Source organism: Martes martes (genome assembly GCF_963455335.1).
Source record: "Martes martes genome assembly, chromosome: 9".
Classification (NCBI taxonomy): domain Eukaryota; kingdom Metazoa; phylum Chordata; class Mammalia; order Carnivora; family Mustelidae; genus Martes; species Martes martes.
In genome coordinates, this window is record NC_137896.1 from 131,000,829 (window position 1) to 131,019,780 (window position 18,952).

Below are 18,952 nucleotides of genomic sequence, written 5' to 3' on the forward strand. Positions count from 1 at the left end.
GAAACCTGCCAAGAATCTGCGCCTTTTCAGCCTAAATGACGTGGCTGGGCAGAGGACCATCTTACCTATCAGAGGACCATCTTACCTCACCTGAGGGGACAGTCCTCACCTGAGGGGATAGTCCTCAGTCCGAACAGAATCTCAAGACCCCCCCTAATGCCACCACCCTTCTTCGGCCAAGAACTTGGGAGCCTCCTATCACTTCCTTTCTTGCCTTCTGGCACCGAATTCATGCTTGGGAACTGGCAGTCTGAGCGCTCACTGTGTCCTCAGAATCCCCCACACCCCCACTGACCCTGCTTGACGGAGGTGTACCCCTCTTTGCAAGTCACGTTCAAGGTCAAGATTCCATGGGCAAGGTGTCGTGCGTGCACCAGCAGCGCGCGGGACATGGGGACGGGCGCTCAGTACTTACTGGCTCACTTTATGGTACAGCTTAGCAATGCCCTGGTGGGTCCAATCCTTGCCCAGGGTGGGCAGAATGTGGCCAAGAGTATCAGATCTAAATGAAGACAGAAATGAGAAAAATACAATAAAAGGGGCAGGACAACAGAGAAGAAAGCCCATTCCAATTCACCGGACCAGAAACACTTCATAAAATACATCGGCAGGACTCACGACTTTCTCGCTGGAGAGAAAGCCCAAACCTGGAGTAACTAGAGGAGAACGCTCACAGAGGGGATATGTTAACCCCCAAAAGGGCATCTTCTCACTGACCACGCGTCAAGTCCACGACTTGCTAAATCAAAGAGAAAAGGCCATTTGCAAAGACGCTCTTGGGAAGCACCCACGTGAGCAAGCTCGGAGGAGCAGGCGACACACCCCCAACTACAGAGCTGTTTAGGGCAAAGAGCGAAGTGTCCACGGCTGCACCAGAAACGGAACTGCACGAGCCCCATGGCGCCACAGAGAACAGAGATGCCGGCTCCGGGCCTGGGCCCCGCAGGAAGGTGAACTCGCCCACGGCCCCCGAGGCGGCCAGACCTACCTGGTGATGGTCCCATCGATGTCCGAGATGATGACTTTGTCGTCCCAGTTCCACAGGTAGATGGTGCCCTCGCAGCGACACGTGCCTTGGTACTGGGTGGTCACACTGAACACCACGTCATTGGGGCCATTCTTCAACTTCAAGCTTTTCTGAAAAACACGAGCCATGTGCCCACTTGAGGGAAGGTCCAGACTGAGGGCTATTTGGATTCCATTCCATGAGATGCTAGCTTAGGATTATTTCTTAAACTCACTGGCCTAGGCCACTGTATAATTCTGCCTATAGATAAGCATGGTTCTCGCCAGGATTTGGGCAGAACCCGGCTCTTCCCGGCCCCCCCATAAGGCAAGCTCACCCGCTTCCTGCAAGGTTGACTGACAGGCTGGAAGGCTGACCACAGGAATTCACTTTAGAATGGGACACACTTCCTACTCCGTGAATAAATACAAAGGGCCACAACTGGGGAGACAAAGCCAAGTGTGGAAATATGTTTCCCTGAATAACGCAGACCCAAGGAATTCGCAGCAGACGCGGAAAGCAAAATTACCTTTCGGCGGTTTTGCATCTCACTGCTGGGACCCTCTCGTGCATGCCCACTGGCTGCCAACTCGGGTCCCCCAGCATCGCTGGCCTGAGCCACGTGCCACACAGCAGCACAGAGGCTGCCAGGCTGCAGGGGTGCACTGGTGGCGTCAAGTGGGGGGTCTGGGCCTGACCTCCCATGAAACACCATCACAGCTGAGCCTGGCCCCCCACTCCTTCTCAGGATAAAAGCAAAAGAGGGAGGGTATTTGCTCCCTGACGGTCCAGGGAAAGAAGGTTCTGACTGCTGGTACACCCCCACAGAAGAGGACACTGTGACCATGACGGTCCCCTGCCACCTGAAACTCTCTAAACCCCAACGCAAGTGCTTCATTTCCCCCAATTTAGGAGATGCACTTGAGTTAACAAACATCTCTCCAAAAATGGAAAGAGCCTGGGAGCTTCGGGTCTATCAGTCATACACATCTAAGGATAAACCAGCCTCCTCGGGCCGCCCTCCTCTGACACCTGGAAACAGGAGGCTCCAGGGCTCCATCAGGGAAGCCAAAAGGCAAGCGAGACCACGGGGTCGGCCTGGCCAGGGGCTGAGCTTGGGCCAGGAGGCGGGAGGGGCACCCGGACCACCAGGCCGCTGAGTCTGGGCGGCCCCGCCTCGGCCAGCGCCCGCTGGAGAACCAGACACGCACCAGCTGCTCGGAAGTGAGCCGGAGGGTCTTCCTGTAGCTGACGTTGGACAACAGAGGGAGGTGGCTTGCACTTGATGGCTTGGCAGCTGCGTGCTCTTCATCACTGGAGGACGATTCGTGCTTTATTCTGGAACACACAGTGATGTAATCACCAATTAGGAAATGCATCTGGGTAGCCATTAAAAATGCATTAGGCCGGAATCAATGACGGAGGCAATCGGGTGTCTCCCGAGTACCGTCTCTCGGGTGGTCATTTACCATATGCCATTACATTTATCAATGAACGCTCACTAACTCCCATTCATACGCCTCCTGCATTATTCATCTGGGGCTGCCGCTCCTCATTCACTTCCCTATTTACCAGCCATCATCACTCTATTTTAAACCAAGATGCTGCTTCTTGCTGAGAAACAGGGTTAGCCCCCTCCTTCCCCAGGAGGATGCTCGCAAACATTCTCTTCTGTTCCAGGTCTAAGGCTGCAGGCCAAGAAAGGAGAAGTCCAGATTTCCACACACCCCGACTGACGGGCTCCATGCCTATACCTCTCCAAACGCACATCTCCAGACAACTAGGAAACTGCGGGACCCCCTGACATGAAGACAAGGCAGGCCTCAGTCCTCCTCCAGAAGCCCTGAGCGAGCTGTCCCACGAGCAAGGGCCGCACACCTCATCCACCCGAGCAGAACCCATGGGGCCAACGCTCTAGACTCTTCCGGACTTCTCTGTTTGGTGCAAGGCTGGGGATCGCAGGTGGGAAGCAGGCTCGTTTTCTTTAAATAGCTCTTACGAAGCCTACCAGTAATTAGTTGTTTCCTCGACTAAACCCTGCTTGAGCATAACCCCCAGCCCAGCAGCATTAGTTCTGCTTCCTGCAACCATTACCTTCACAATGTCTCAACACTATACAGAGTTAATACGTGCTTGTTAAGGCTGTGTGGGAAGGGCTGCGTGGCCCCAAGCAGGCACGTCCCATCCTCGGGTGCACACCTCCCCACGAAGCTTCCGGCTCCAGACATCCCTCCATGCGAGACTGACCCTCCCGGAAGCTCCACCTTTGTACCTGGACGATCTCCGACTCTCAATGCTCAAGTCCGCTTGTCCTCCGACCTCCCATTCGCTCCCACCTCCCTTCCCCCTCCCGTGCAGCCCGTTGCTTACTCGGCCTGTGTGTTCATTCCAGAGCAGTCCCTACAATCCAGGACCATCCCATACTAGGGAGATATGAGGGAGGACACCAGGACACAGCACCCACTTCTCTGGTATTTCTAAGAGGAGATGGGCCTCTTTCCACACCCAGAATGAGCGGTCCTTCCCCAGGCGCCTGCTGCCCTGCCCCACAAGAGGGAGCCCATGGGCTGCGGGCTGGAGGACTGGAGCTCGGTCACCTTGACGCTCCTGTGCTGTGCTGGCCGCTGTGGATACGGCAGACAGACCGGCCCCCGCTCTGCCCAGGCGCTTCGTCTAAACCATCACAACGCAGCAGGGCACGAGCTCTGATGGGAAAGCAGACTTGGCTGTCACCAGATATGGTGACTGTGCTGAATGAGCTGCGGGGACAGGGCACTGACGTGACGCCTGGCATCCTGCTCAGTACGTGGCAGGGCCCGGCTACGTGTGCATGCATCAAACCCATGACACTGCACGGTTTCCAGGTGCCGTGAAAACAGCATGGGGGCTGGGACCTTAGAAGCCCCGGCTGGCAACGCACAGGAACCAGCTTACCACCCACCACAGACACTGCTTCCTGCAGCCCCTGGTTTCCTCATCACAAAATGGAGAGGAGCAAACCATGTCACACCCACCAGCACACTCAGGATACAGGCAGGGAACAGACAGGAAGGACGGGACTGGGAGACAGAAGCCCCACTCACGGAAGGCCTCACGACCAGAGGATTCCTCTCGGGACCTCTCGCTCGTCTGTACAATGACATGCTCCAAAGCCACAGTCCTTTCTGGTTCTGCCCCCCACCCCCCGGCTCCTGTGAACAATGCCGGTTCCTCTGAACCTACAACCCACAGATTCCCAGTCGTGGAAAACACAGCCCTGGAGCCGACCCGGCCGGACATGTGGGAAGCCAGGCGGGAACCCAGAGAGAGACCAGGCCGCAGGCCTCTCGCTGAACCGGGAGACAGCCCAGCTCCAACCAAACCGCCTGGAGTGAGATGAGATGCCGATGGGAACCAGAGCTCTGATGACACCAGACTGATGTGCGCCCCCGCTCGGAGGGTTCAGAAGCAAGGCAGAATCACTGTATGTCCATCAGCTGCTTAAAAAAAAATTTTAAAAACCCACCAACTCCATGCAGCACGCCAGGTTCGAGGAGAAACTGACGCAAACACCGCAACGGGAGTCATAGGCTGGCTGCTGGTAGAGCCGGCTCGGGGCCAGGCGGCGGCCTCGGGCTCTGTCCCCCTCCACCGCACGCAACGGCACCCCCCAGCCCTGGGCCCCCATGCTTGCAAGGGCTCCATGAGCCAGTGCCCGCTTTCCGACACCGGCAAGAAGCAACCGACAGAACGAAAGGGCTCATCTCGCTCGAAAGTCTGTGTTCCGAGAGTAGCTGCGAACAACACCTCACTTCGCACTTGTCGCAGTGCACACTCTTCAAACAGTATTTTAATGATTTGTGTGGTGACAAGCATTTTGCTCAATTAGGAGACTGCGGAGACCACTCTGCCAATCACATCTGTCAATTAGGAGAGCACTCCAACGCCTTCTCTCCGTCGGCTGCACAGATCAGACTAGGAGGCTCCGCATCTGAGACGCCAGTAAAAATTAAAAGATTTCTGTTTCTCCAAAGAACTCTGTGTTAATACCTTTCAAAATCTCAATTCCTTCTTGCAAGAGTCGATGCTTCGTCTTCCAGGTTTAATCAAGAAGTGTAGTGTGACTAGCTCAGAACGGGGAATGGTCTTGGATGATTGCTAGCTAACGGGGAACAGCATCTGTGCCAATGTTCCAAGAGGAGTGGTAAGAAAATCGGCACTGCTTCCATCGAACCTCGCCAGCTGATGCCACGGCTCGGGAGGGGCCGTCCTGGGGTCTTGCAGCTCGTTACCCGACCCCCCAGCCCCCAGCGACCTCCCCGGTCCTCCACATGGCTGCTGGCAAAGGGAGAGGACCGACCAGTGGCAGGTGCCACGGCGTGCCATACTGTCACGTTCTGTGCCTTTTTTAAAGATTTATTTATTTATTCTAGAAAGAGAGAGAGCGTGCGCACACAGGGGGACAAAAGGAAAGGGAGAGAGACTCTCCAGCAGACTCCCTGCTGAGCTTGGAGCCTGATGCAGGGCTCAATCCCAGGACCCTGAGATCCTGACCTGAGCTGAAATCAAGAGTCTGCTGCTCAACCGACTGAGCCACCCAGGCACCCCATGGTCTGTGCCTTGTCAGCCTTGGGCCAGGTCCACCAAGAGCCGCCTCCCGACTGCGCCCACCAGCCACCGCAGGCACACCTCCTGTGTGGCCCTGCTGGGTTTTGCATTCTGATCTCCTTTCTCGTGAAGATGCTGTGAGAATTACACCAGCTGCTATACATGGGGTTGGCATCCTTCTTAGCCCCATTTCACAGATGGAGGAGGAGTCACTGTGGGGCTGATGAACTCACCAAAGGTCACACGGAAGGTTGACAAAGCCTCTGCTCTATGTCCTGCCCGTGCTGCCTCTCGTGTTTGGACATTGTGGCTAAAACAAGGATGGTTCTTGGAAAGAATTCCAGGAGAACAGATGTTTCTAGTGCAGCTAAACCCCAGGGTTAAATGCTCAGGACAGTCAGGCTGAGGCCTCTGCCCGTGTCCCCTCTCACTGTGCTGCCTCTCTCCTGGGCTGCCTCTCCCGCTGCTCTGGACATGAGCATCACACCTGTTCCTCCACTCGGATACAGAAACCAGTTTCCCCAGAGCCAGGATCCCAAGCCAGGTGTGCCTGACTCCCAAGTCTGCTGTCTGTGGCCTGCTGCTGCCCAGTCGCGGGCGTAGACGGTGACCCCACTGACAGTCCGCTGGCCTCCAGCCCAGCTGCTGTGCACGTGCCCTCACAGGACGACACAGCCTGCACTCCTTCTAGAACACACCCACTCTCTCCCTCCCGAGCGCATGCGAAGTCACACTCAACATTCCAGGTTGGGAAGATATCCAGAAAACCATGCTTGAAGGCCCCTTTCCAGAGAACGAGCCAGGAATGGAGGGCAAAAAACTGAAAAGTCAACTCTGCTTCCCCCTCCAGGGTGGAGGGACAGAGGGTCAGGTGGGAAGCGGCAGTGCAGGCCCGCCCCATGGGAAACAGCAAGGGTGTCCCCAGTGGTATTCTAGCCGAGAGCTGGTGAGGCCTCTTAATCATGTTCAAAAGGTCCCGCACATTCTTCTACACACAGAGCAATGAAGAAATCAGGTTTCTTCCTACTTCTACCTGTATGGGTTTCTAGTTTCACAAGGGAACGATTGTGGATGCAGAGCGATGGTCAGGAGGCTGAGGACGTGCAGCCTGAGCCTGCCTTCCCTATGAATCAATAATGTGCTGGGAAAAACTTACCGATTCAGCAATAAACTCAACAAGGCTTACGAAGTGCCCGCTGTGTGTGAGCCACTGGCTTAGCCTCTAGGATCCAAAAATGACTGAGATCTGCACCGTGCCTTCCATTAGTTTGTTGATATTTGCTGCTTGCTAAATAAGAAAGGTGATCCAGGCTGGCTGGAGCACAGTCATACTCCAGGGTAAGGCACTAGGTAAAAGGAGCCACATCGGCTCATCCAGCATCGACATACAGCATCAGCATCATAACCAGCGCATGACGGCTTTGCCCTCGGATCAGCTATCCTCAAATCCCATACAAACAGACTGACCTGAAGACAAGCCGTGATCAGTTATGAATCGTATCAATACCAAGAAAAGCCCTGATATGCCCCCAGTAAGTACTGAAACCAGAGAAAGGCAATTTCCTCCAGAAAGGAACTTATTTCCACGCTGCTAACACTCATTTTGTCATTGTCACTGTCACTGTCATCATCACCACCGTTGCACTCTCTATGTCCAGGACCATCACACCCCAATACTCTAGTTTCGTGACCTCACGGAAGCCAGGTAGGTGTCGAAGGGGGCGACCACCTCCGTTCGATCACGGGAAACCATGTGAGGGGAAATGGCTCCAGGTCGCGGGGTCAATACAGAGCCAGGGCTGCAAGCCAGGGCTGCCTGTCTCTTCGGAGAACCCTGTCAGCACCCGGCAGGCACGTGCCATGCCCTGGGACGCAGAAAGGAGCCGCCACAGCCTGCGTGGACTGGCACTGTACCTGGTGGCCATGCCGAGCGCGGACGGCTGCTCCCCGGTGCTGTGGCTCTTCCCAGCCAAGCCCTGCTCCGTCTTGCTCTCCTGGAGAAGAAGACAGGAGAGAGTCACGGGGGCACCAAGGAGAGGGGCCTGCATGACACAGCTGGGGTTTCAGGATGGGCTCCCCTAAAGCCTGGGGCACGGCCCCAAACGCCGTCCCCAACGTTACACGCCCCAGGCATGGCAGGTCCCAGTAACTCCTTTGCTTGGAAGTGTTCAATTAAGCTGAGAAAATTTTTTTGACAGAAATGAGTCTGTTTTCCATAAGTGTTTGTGGCACCAAACCAAACTTCATAATCACTGGAGCTTATGCAAATGCTTTATCGAGGGCTGCCTGGATACCCGAATATTTTCAAAATATTTTCTTGTAATTGCTGATAGAAATGCTCGAAAATATTTTCACACCGTATTTTGCTTGGGAAAATGTGAATGCCTTCTCTCTTTCTCAGCGCCACACACTCTTAATAGAAAATGCTCCTTCCCTGTACTGGGGAGAGCTCCAGAAGACTACGAGATCTGGGCTCAGTTCTGCTTCTCCCACTTGGGAAGCTTGGGCACACCCTGGACCCTTCCAGAGCCTCGTCTCCTCACCTGTAAAAGGGGGGTGATAACATCCATCTCCTGACCCTGTTGGGAGGACCACAGAGAAGCTGCACCTACACATAGAGCCTGGCCCAAGGCAGGCCAGGGAGGAGAAGACACCCACTGGTCCCACAGACTTCACGGGAAGTCATCAGACAGAATCAGCCACGGACAAAGGGTGTACAGTTAAATCCCATTACCTGGGATCATTTGGTCAGGAGGTAGGTTCATGTTTTCAATGTTAATAAAGAAAATGAGCAAAATAAATAATGTATCAGCATGACCATCTTGACCCAGGATGAGCACAAACTACCTACCTACTATCTACTAACTACCTACTAACTATCTACTAACCACCACTATCAATAATTCTTTAATAGATGAGTTCAAATATATATATCTATCTGAAATAAATGTATTTCAGTTTTTTTAAGAAATGTTTAATTTCATAACTGTTCCTTCATGCTGGTATTCCCCTTAATTCAAACTGGTGACAATGTGACTACTCTACAATACACAGGCCTTTGAAATAGGAAATAGCCCTCTGCCTAAGTTCTAGAACATTCTACTCTCTAGTAAGGGAACTAGAAAGACCCTTCATGTTTTAAGTCACCTAAAGTAAAGCACATGTTTGTTCTAACTTGTTTGTATCTCTTGAAGATAATTGGATAATCAATAAAACTTATGAATGCTAAGAAAATGTCAAAGAACAATGTTATCTTGATAAAACTCTTCCAACAGACTTTTTCCCTTTGAACTCATAGAATAAATTCAGTGAGCTCGTTGGCGTTTCTGTTAGTATTATAATAACCAACTTGATTGCTGTCCTTGGGGTTTCTTTATACTATATTCCAAAAGTAATCTGCATTCCCTCAAATAGTCACCAAACCCCTCTTCTGTGTCCAGTATGGGCACCAGGGATATCCAGGGATCAGAGACAGACATGGTCTCCACCTTCCTGGAGTTTAGGATGTGGAGGAGAAAGAGATGTTAATCAGTCACACTAATATGTGTACAATTACAAACACTGACAAAATGTATGAAGGCAAAGTTCATGGCCGGGACTATGAGAACAGAGAACAGCAGCCCAGACTAATCTGCTGAGAAAGAGTCTTTTGAGATGCTAGTTAATTAAGTGAAGGGGGTGGTGAAGGGGTCCTGGGAACACCAGGCAGAGGAAACGGCATATGAAAAAGTCCTGGGGTAGAGTGCATGTTTAGCCAGTGACGCTAAAACAGGGAGGGCAGGAAGAGATGGACAAAAAGGGCTAAAGAGGGAGGCAGGGGTTAGGACACACAAACACAGTGAACCATGCTAAGGATACTGATCCTAATTATGAGAGCCCTGGGAACCCAAAAGCTTTAAGGAAAGAGTAACATAAATTGGACCCAGTATCCTAGTCGGCCAATGTGACTACATCATAGTGGCTGAAGAAGAGAGGGCAAGAAGAGACAGTTGACCATGGAAAGCAATCCTGGGACAGATGGTACTAGCCGACATTTGGGGGAGTGGTACTGGACAGTGATGGGTACATCTGAGAAATATTTAAGATGGTAAACTGATAGGATGTGGTGATGAACTGAGTGCAGGAAATGAAAAAAAAGAAAGTGTCGAGCCTGTGGACGTCCACGTCCGTCCACAGGCACCCTTTTCTGACTATGGTCCAATGAAGGAAGAATTCACAAGAAAACTGTGAGTCCGATCTTGGAAATGACCCAGTTTAAGGTGTCTTGAAGGATTCGCATGGAGATGTCCACAGTGCTGGCTACTCGAGAAACGCACGTGAAATACAAAAGAATGTCTGGTTTGGAAATCAAACATGGGTGTGAGTAGGGCTGCCTAGGGAAAGGCAGGCGGTCCAAGCAGAAGAAAAGACCCTAGGACAACCCTCAGTAACCCCCCTTGTGGGGGCAGAGCCAGAGCGGGGCCAGCCTCAGGAGCGAGAGTACCAGGTGGGCACAGGGGCACGGAAGTCAAGCAAGCCAAGTGCTTCAAGAAACAGATGGAGAGGCTGACAGATCTGGAAAAAAGCACAGGCATCTACAGATACAGACAGAAAAGTCCCACGTATTTACACACCCCATTTAAGTCAAAGGACTAATGAGCATTAGTCGACCACTGTAAGTATTACACCTCATTACAGTTATACTCACAAGCAGCAAAAAGGCACTTAACTTAAAAAAGAAAATTAAACTATCAGATTGAATCCCTTCTTTTGACAGACGAAGAAATTCCAGAGGAGTGGCAACTTGGCCACGGGCTCCCAGCCAGGTAACAGGGTCAGGAGGTGAAGCCACGCCTCCCCTTGCCCTGTACCTTCCCTGCATTCTGGGACAGCTGCCCCTGCCTCGTGGCAGAGCGGCTCATGAAAACTCAGTATTATGGCTTGTGTTTCTTTCTCTGACGTACAAGCATGAAAACACACTCCACTACACAAACACCCAAACTGGCTGAGCTAAGTAGAAACACCCTTTTGTCTTCCATGCTTACCTCTTTGATTGTGGTATTTCTTCCCCTCCATGAAAACCACCATCTTCCTCCCTTTCTGGGCATCTTATCCCTCATGATAGATTCCACAGTGGCCTGTTTTAAATGGATGGTAACATAAATAATGGAACCAAAAAAAGATAACTTAGCACATCCAAACCAAAAGACACACACATGCAAATTAAAGTAAGATTAAAAAAAAAAAAATCAGAGAAAACACAACATACTATTTGTGGACTAAAAATTTTCGAGAAGCAAAACCTAATGGCGTCCAAAATCACATGAAGATAACTTAAGCATGAAGACTTAAGAAGATGTTAAAGGAATAAACAAACAACAAATAAAATACAACACGACAACAACAGAAAAAGAAAGCATTGAAAATCATTAGTGATTAGTTAAGACCAAAGGTTTCCAAATTAAAGTGATTTACTGGTTAAGCTACTGTTACTTTCAGTATGATGATTATAAAATTAAAAAACGAAATGATTAATATGGAGTACAGGGTAAAACTGTTTTAAACAAAGAGTAAAATGCACAGGATCTCTTTAGTAAATATAAAATGCCAAATTGGGACAAACTGAACCTTAGTAGATGCAATTTGGGTTAAAGCCTCAAGTATTAAAAAGAAAACTCATACTCTTGCCCTAAAGAAATGAAAGTTTAATGAAAGAAGATTAAATATTAATTAATAATTTGCTAAGTACTGCCAAAGAAGAAAATATCTATCTTGAGGAGAATTCCAGCACCAGGTACACAGTATCTCCTCTCCCTTCCTTGTTTCACAGATGAAGGAGCGGATACCCCGCCCACTCTGCCCCCTTCCCCTGGCTAGTAACAAAAGCAATTTATGTCTTTCGACCAAACAGGATTCAGGTTAAGGGAGAGATTAAAAAAAAGAAAAAAAAATCACATATTTCCCCCCGGTGTGCTTCTTTTTAGCATTTAAAAGTCCCTACTTGATACAAAAGAAACTGAATTCACGGAAAAGCAAACCATGAGAACACTATTCGCAAAGAGGATAACGCGGACTGGTGTGTATTACCCTATTCCTCCTAAACTCATCCATAAATGTAACAAAACCCCAATTAGAGAAAAAAACTAGCAGGATTATTTTCATACCTAGACCAAGCGATTCTAAAGTTCATTTATAAAAGAAAACAGCCAAGAAAATTCACAGACGAGTATTATTTAGTAGGTACGAGCCTTACTAAATGTTAAAATTGAAAAACTATCATAATTAAAAGAACTCATTTTGGTACATGAGTAAACATATACATGGGACAGAAGACAAAGTCCAGAAAAGAGACTAAATTCATAAAGAAATTATCATACACGCTGTAGCTCTAACTGCATATCAGTGGGGGGAAAGCGTTATCTAACAAAAGGTACCGAGATACTGAGGTAGTTATGCCAGACCCGGTCACTTGCCTCCCTGGGCACATCATCCCCTCCCTTTCTCGCCAGCACATCGGAAACTCTGTTCAAGAATCGGGCGCCACAGGTTCTGACCTTGCTTGGGCTACCCCATCCCCATTCGTGCCACTGTTCTGCCAGCAAGTGGCTTGGAGGTGATCATGTGACCAAGTTGCGGCCAATGAAACGTGAGAAGCCTGTCCCTTCCCTTCCTATTGGGGTATGGCTGTTTGAGAGGATGAGGTCGGGGACAGTGACCTTGAGATCATAAAGGGAAAGGCAAGACAGTCACGGAGAAGCTGACCCTGAAACTACCAACCTTGAAGATTCTAACTATGTCAGATGAAAAAAGCTGTTATTCAAGCTACTCATAGTCATTCTGTTTCCTACAGAGCTTCCTGATTCGTAACCAGCTGGGAGAGAACTGATTGAGCTCCTGATACCTCACTCAGTCACAAAATAAAATCCAGACAGGTCAGACATTTAAGAAAGTGCTAGGGGAGGGGCGCCTGAATGGCTCAGGGGGTTAAACATTCGACCCTTCATTTCCACTCAGGTCTTTATCTCGGGTTTGTGAGTTCAAGGCCCACACTGGGCTCCACACTGGGCATGGAGCCTATATAAAAAAGAAAAAAAAGGAAGTACTAGGGGGAAAGCAGGCATATTTTCACAAGTTTCGGAAATGGAGAAGCAGGGCCTTTCTAAGTATAATATGAGATCCAACAGCCTTAAAGGATGGACAAATACTACACATAAAACTAATTCTACATTTAAAACATTGCAAACAGAGTCAAAGGCCTACTGACAGCTTGTAAAAAGATTCAGGGTGAGTATCACAAAGCCTCAGCTTAGGAGTCATGCACCCGTCTTCTGTGAGCTAAACCCCTTCAAGCTAAAAGGTATTTCTATTGCGTTGACGTCCCGAGCACAGCAGGTGTCAGGAAAGGAACCCGGAGGAGGCAGGATGCAGTCCGGTGCTGCCCCAATTGGGAGGTTTCGCCCTGATGAGCAGGAAGGGGAAGCACATTCAGGGTGCAAGAGAGGCAGATTCTAAACTCCTGACCTCTATGGTCATGAACTTCAAAAGAACACCATGTAATTAACTTTGTGCTTCTAAAGTCGAAGTTAAATTCCAGCCGCCCAGACTCGTCTACCCATGATAGTGCCACCTCTTCCGCCTCGTGTTCAAGCTCACCTTTGGCAAAGGTTTCTGGAAGGCCTGCATTGCCAAGAGCAAAGGCGCTGCTGTCGTCCAGTTATAATATCTGACGTGGGAAAATGAAACAGATGTCAAAGACCGCGGCTCGGACTGAGAAATCTTCCTAGTGTCACGAGAAACAGCCAAGGAAAGCTCTGGAACCCCAGCTGGGTCCTTAATAAGCCCAAGACTGTTGCCAACACCCCGGCCTTCCCCATTTGCCCCTCACCCTGCCAACTCCCCAGCAGCCACTCTCAGGGGCCAAGCCGAGACCAGCGGAGGCGGTGGGAGCCCGTGTCCTGCTGGAGGTGAGCCCGAGCTCCCCGGCTATCGAGCCACCGACATGCCAAGGGCATTTCTTGCCACGCTTCATGGAAAAGGCAACTAGGTACCCCAAGTTAGGACCTAAACACCTGACCTCCTCTAGGGAAGAAAAGTTTGCTACAAAAACACCTGCACAGTCCCTGACCTCAGACACCAAAGCTTTCACGGGTAGACAAGCAGTCTATGCTGCGAACGCCTGTGGCTGATGTGGGCCTGAGGCTCATAGGCCAAGGGCCGAGACTAAATGCATTCCGGTACAAAATCTAGTCCGGGGGCACCAGGGTGGTGTAGTCAGCTACACGTCCCACTCTTGGTTTTGGCTCAACATGATCTAGGGTCATGAGATCGAGCCCCACGTAGGGCTCTGCACTCAGCAGGGAGTCTGCTTGTCTCTCTCCCCCTCCCTCTGTCCCCCTCTGCTCATGCTTGCGCTCATTCTCTCTCTCTCTAAAATAAACAAATAAATCTTTTAAAAATCTAGTACGGGTGAGTATTAAAACCCACAAGATTGACACTTACACCAACCTACCAACTATAGAACAACACGGTGCTTTGCCTACAGTGAAAAGATAATAATAAATTTTAACAAAGACTTCATCTTACGTATTTCTAAGGTCTACTGTCTGGATCTTTGCTTTTGAAAAACTGAAACACAATCCATACTGTGAGACAGCCAAAATGACTTCCAAGAGGAACCTACTTATTCCCGATCTTCACCACGAGATTGGGGTCATCGATGAGAGCCGGGTTGTCCACAAACTGTTGATACGACACGGCTTGTTCCAGAAACGCATCTGTGAAAGTGATCGTAGGAATAAGGAGAAAACAGAAGGAAAATTTTGTTCAGAAAAACAGGCTTATGTTTCCCTTGCTCGTTCACAAGTGCCGTCTCAGAGCCGACACATTCCAGCTGTGTAGACCATTCTTCAAACGTATTTGTAAAGGGGCCTGAGTTTGGGGGCAGCATCTGTGCAGAAAAGGGGGGCGGCTGGGGGCAGTCTGAGGCTGTCGGGCAAGCGTATGTCCGGGCAGCGCGGCGGGGAGCAGGTGTGTGGAAAATCCAGTTTCCCCACACATCTCCAGAAGCAGGTGACTGGTAAGTAGGCTCGGAAACCAGGCCACCCAGTTTCAGTCGCTTTTACTGGTATGAGCCTGTGCCAGAGCAAGTACTTAATTCCCTCAAGCCTCAGTTTCCTCGTCTGTAACATGTGGATCAAGAACCACGCCTGCTTCCTCGGTGGCTGTGAGGCTGGGAAGCACAATGTCCAGCCTAAAGCAAGGACTCCCTCGATGTCGGTGGGCGAGGTGCTGGTCACTATCACATGGAGGAAGTGCAGAAGACAGCATGAGGCCTGACCTGCTGACCCAGCCCCACCACGTTCCGGGAGGCAGGAAGGCCTCAGCCCTGATTCTAGCTTCTGTGATGAGCTCTGGCCTCCACTCAATGTCCCCCGCTCAGCTGGCCCTGGCTTGAGCCTTGATGTGGGCTCTGACCACCTACCTCTCTGGCACTAATTTGTCCCCACTCCTTCCCTGGGTGGAGGGGAGAGTGTCCTATAGACCCTGAACGGAACCAAGACCCAGGAGATCCCAGACCTGTCCAGCAGGAAGAGACCCGTTGGTCAGGAGGCTGACCCAGACTGGCCACGACAGGTACCTCTGGAACCCTAGTTCATGCCGCTAGGTACTCTCCTCAGGGGCTCCTGCTCACGGGCTTCTGGCCTCATCTGAGCGGACCCCTGGGAGGACACTCAGTGCAAGTGTACAGGAGAGCGGGTGCCATGGGACACCAGCCCCTTGTACCTCTTCAAGGCCCCACAGTGGCTGGTGCTAGAGATTTGGACACGTGACGTGGCTGGCTATTAGAGGGGAGGGGGTCTTCGAAAGACTTCTTGTGAGGGCGAGGTGTACAGCCTCACCCCTCCCCCGCTAGAAAAACAGACCATGGCGTGACGAAAAAGAGAGAACAGTGGAGGTGGTGGGGGGTGGTAGAGGGACAGGAGAGGGACACTCAAGGCCACAAGTGCCGCTCGAAGAGTACATCAACTGGTGACAGCTGATGCATCTTCTGGGGGTCTTAGGGCCACCTCACCACATAGCTATCACGAGACGCTGGGAAACCACCGTTCTGAATTTGATGGGCACCATGAATTAATTCACCACGTACACCAAGCCTGTGAGCACCCCTGAGATCCAGCCGGCAAGCGCCCCTGAATGTGCTCAAATCCAGACGTCTCTCCCTCCCCAAGACCCGACAGCCTTTCTGCACACTTCCAGTGCCCTGTGACTCCGTGACCCCAACACTCCCCCTGGGCTGCGGACTCCCAGAGGGCACCACTGCAGGGCGGGCACAAGGCAGGGAGACACACACAGGTGCTCAGCAAACAGGCCCCACGACAAGTGGCCCCGAAGCCGCCATGTGTGACCAACAGAAGCGTAAGGCCCGTGAGCTACAGCGAATCATTTGTGCTCTGGGGAACCCAGCCAAGTGAGAAGCCACCTTCAACAGAGAAGCCCGAGCTTCCAGACGAAAGTTCTGGCCGCTGGCCACGAGAGGGCGCTCATGGCTCAAAGACCGGCGCCAGAGCCAGTCTCCGGTACCTTTGGTTATCTCCCGGTTGTCGCTGAGGCCCCCGCACAGGGAGATGGCAATGGACGGCAGGTCCCTCAGGCTGTCCGAGGTGCTCTCCACGCCGCTGTCGATGCCAGAGCTGCCAACGGACTGCGGGGACTGATTGGCTGACCGGGCTCCGTTGTCGCTGGTGTGTTTGGCGAGCCCGGAAGGATCCCCGCTGGGAGGAGGAAGAGGAGGGGTTCTGACATCGCACACGGCAAAGGACTCCCACCGCGCGCTGGCCCTCCGAGTAGCAAAGGAGGTCATCTCGGGACCAGGACAAAGACAGACAAGTGAAACCAACTACTTGGGGAGAGACAATTATTTTAGCCTGTTGTCCTCCTTGTGTCCCCTCCCGAGCCTACGTGAAAGGAACGGCAGAGAGAGCACACTGTCCTCAGAGGCCACAGATCTCGGCTACCACCCTCCGAGGAGTCAGCCCTCCCTGCAAATCACGAAACTGAACAGGGGTCTCAGAGGCCACGGGAGAATCTCTCCCGGGGAGGGAGAGGGCTGTGCACCTGCCCCCTCTTAGCAACTGATTCGGGTGACGGGTCCCTGCCTCGCCCCCTCACAACACGACCGCGGCGTCACCACGGGAGCCAGCCTCGTGCCTGCATTCCCGTTCAGGAGGTGGGAAGCCAGCCACACAGAAATATCCACACGTGACTCCAGAGAAAGTCCATTAGTTACTGGTAGATTTTCACAGGAAAATCGGAGCCTCCCTTTTCTTACTCACTTTCCAATCAAATATAAGGGGGGAAAAAACCAGACTCACACAGACGAACACAGAAAATGATACGAAGAATAAAAAGAAATTTTACTTTTTGGGAAAATACAGGGCAGCCACTTCAGGGTCCATATCTGTGAGGTCATCCAAGTAGACGCCGTCAGCCCCCAGATGCCTGCTTCGTTTGTCTGGAAGCGCAAACGGGTCAAGTCAGAGCCCTGGTCTTCCCCGGACTTCCAAGCAGCTCCAGAAAGCACTGACGCGTAACACACACGTTTGCTCCGAAGTGTCCCCACCGCGCACGAATACGAGAGCTGGAAGTCAGCAGCGTGCAGGCCTCCGGAGGCCGACTCACCAGGTCTGCGTGAGACCCCACCACTGCCAAGGGCACGCGCCTGACCGAGTCACGCGACGCTGCTGAGCAACGCCCCCAGCTGTGAAGAGCCTCATGTGTCCTGAGCACTCGGTCTACTGAAGCCATCGCCACCATCATCATTACATGAGGAAGGCTTTCATTAAACACGTCCTGGTATGCACAGTCCCAGGCCCGGGGGCCCACACGGTGCGTCCATGGTCACTGTGTACCACAACCGTGGACTTCCTGTTTCCTTATGCCAGAGAATGACGTCACTGGTTCATAGAAATCTAGAAAAGTGCACCACGTGGTTAACCACGTGGTTAACAGGACAGGCTTGACGTCATCCCTCCTGCCGGGCAACCAGGTGTGTATTCAACCAGCAGTTCGGAGCAAGAGCTATTCTGAGCACAGAGGAAACAGAGGCAAACCAGGCCAAATGGTTCTTGATCCCACAGAGCACACACGTTCTAGTACGGGAGTTCCCAGCAAACAGATATAAACAAGTGACCCTCTCAGATAGTGACCCGTGTCATGCAGAAATTAAAACCAGGCAAGGTGCTGACAGAAACTGAGGGCAGGGGGCGAGGAGACCAGGATTAGCTCAATAATCAGCTTCCTCCGGAGCCCCAAGGGGGTGAACAAGACTTCATCCCTCTGGACCCCAGCACCCCGATCTAGAAAGTGAGGGGGCTCGTGACACCACCCCAAGGGTTCCTTCGGTCTGACTGTGTAACTAAATTTCCGATAACATCTTCAGCAGAAACCTGTCCCGGTCCAGCTTCCCCCCTGACATACTCGGGCCTTCAGAGGGAAGGATTGGGAACGTGCAGAGCCCAACATCTGCTGGGACCCGCCAGCCTTCCCACCTTTTTTCCTGGAAGGAGAATCCATCTTGCTTGCTGCCGGGGCTACGCTGGCAGAGAGGGGTTTAGGTTCTTCGATCGTAGGCAAGGGCGGGGCTGCCGCCCCCAAGGCCTCAACGTCTTCTTCGTTCACAAACTGCATCTCCGTGGGAGGCTTGCCCGGCTCCAGAACGGGCAGCACGGGAGGCCCGGCCAGCGTTGGCGACTGGTCACTAAACACATCTGAAGACTCACTCTGGATGGCCTGAAAGTGTATCTTATCACAGATTTTTCTACTGTTTAACGGGCTGCAGTCTTTCATCTTGTGCGGAGAAGACTACGTCAAAGGGGCAGAGAGAGACAGACAGACAGAATAGTCAGGGCATGGGCAAAGAGAAAAAAGGAGTTAATCGAAGAAAAACAATTAACCCATTAACATCTGCACAACCGTCTGCCCATTTAGCAGAGACAGTCAAGCCTCGGGAGTCGCCTGGTGATTTCCCTTCCGCCGAAAGAACCCGAACAGCAGAACGCCAGTTCCAGAGCAAAGGAACTTTCATATAAAACATCAACTCCCCATTAGAAGGAAGTGGGATCAGGAAAGGCCAACAAACAGGAGAGGCTCAAGTACTCAGTGTCCGTGCACGGAACAGGCAGGACACTCGCAGGACGGGCAGTTCGCAGCACCGTGACAATAAGGGAATCACAATTACACAAAACAGCACGATGAATGTCGCCAAGCTAATCCCTGCTGTGAAAGGCAGGAGGGTGTTTGTCCTTCTTGGGGGGCAGGCTGAGCAGTAACTGCAAAGGGTGGGGGCTTCCCGGTGGCTGAGTAAGCCCTGCTTCTCCCTGG

The 18,952-nt window shown here is 51.7% G+C and overlaps 1 protein-coding gene across 4 annotated transcripts in view; it reads right to left on the minus strand.

Annotated features, from left to right (window-relative positions):
- Window positions 1–18,952, minus strand: part of LPIN1 (lipin 1) — a 130,131-nt gene that overhangs the window by 19,579 nt on the left and 91,600 nt on the right. For all 4 annotated transcript variants that reach the window (XM_080813327.1, XM_080813326.1, XM_080813329.1 and 1 more), the window contains 10 exons: window positions 18,121–18,433; window positions 16,991–17,084; window positions 16,154–16,344; window positions 14,253–14,346; window positions 13,226–13,295; window positions 10,618–10,710; window positions 7,508–7,587; window positions 2,218–2,344; window positions 989–1,137; window positions 416–502 (listed from right to left, as the gene is read on the minus strand). In XM_080813327.1, coding sequence (XP_080669453.1) covers window positions 416–502; window positions 989–1,137; window positions 2,218–2,344; window positions 7,508–7,587; window positions 10,618–10,710; window positions 13,226–13,295; window positions 14,253–14,346; window positions 16,154–16,344; window positions 16,991–17,084; window positions 18,121–18,433 — 1,298 coding nt within the window. The remainder of the gene's footprint in view (window positions 1–415; window positions 503–988; window positions 1,138–2,217; window positions 2,345–7,507; window positions 7,588–10,617; window positions 10,711–13,225; window positions 13,296–14,252; window positions 14,347–16,153; window positions 16,345–16,990; window positions 17,085–18,120; window positions 18,434–18,952) is intronic.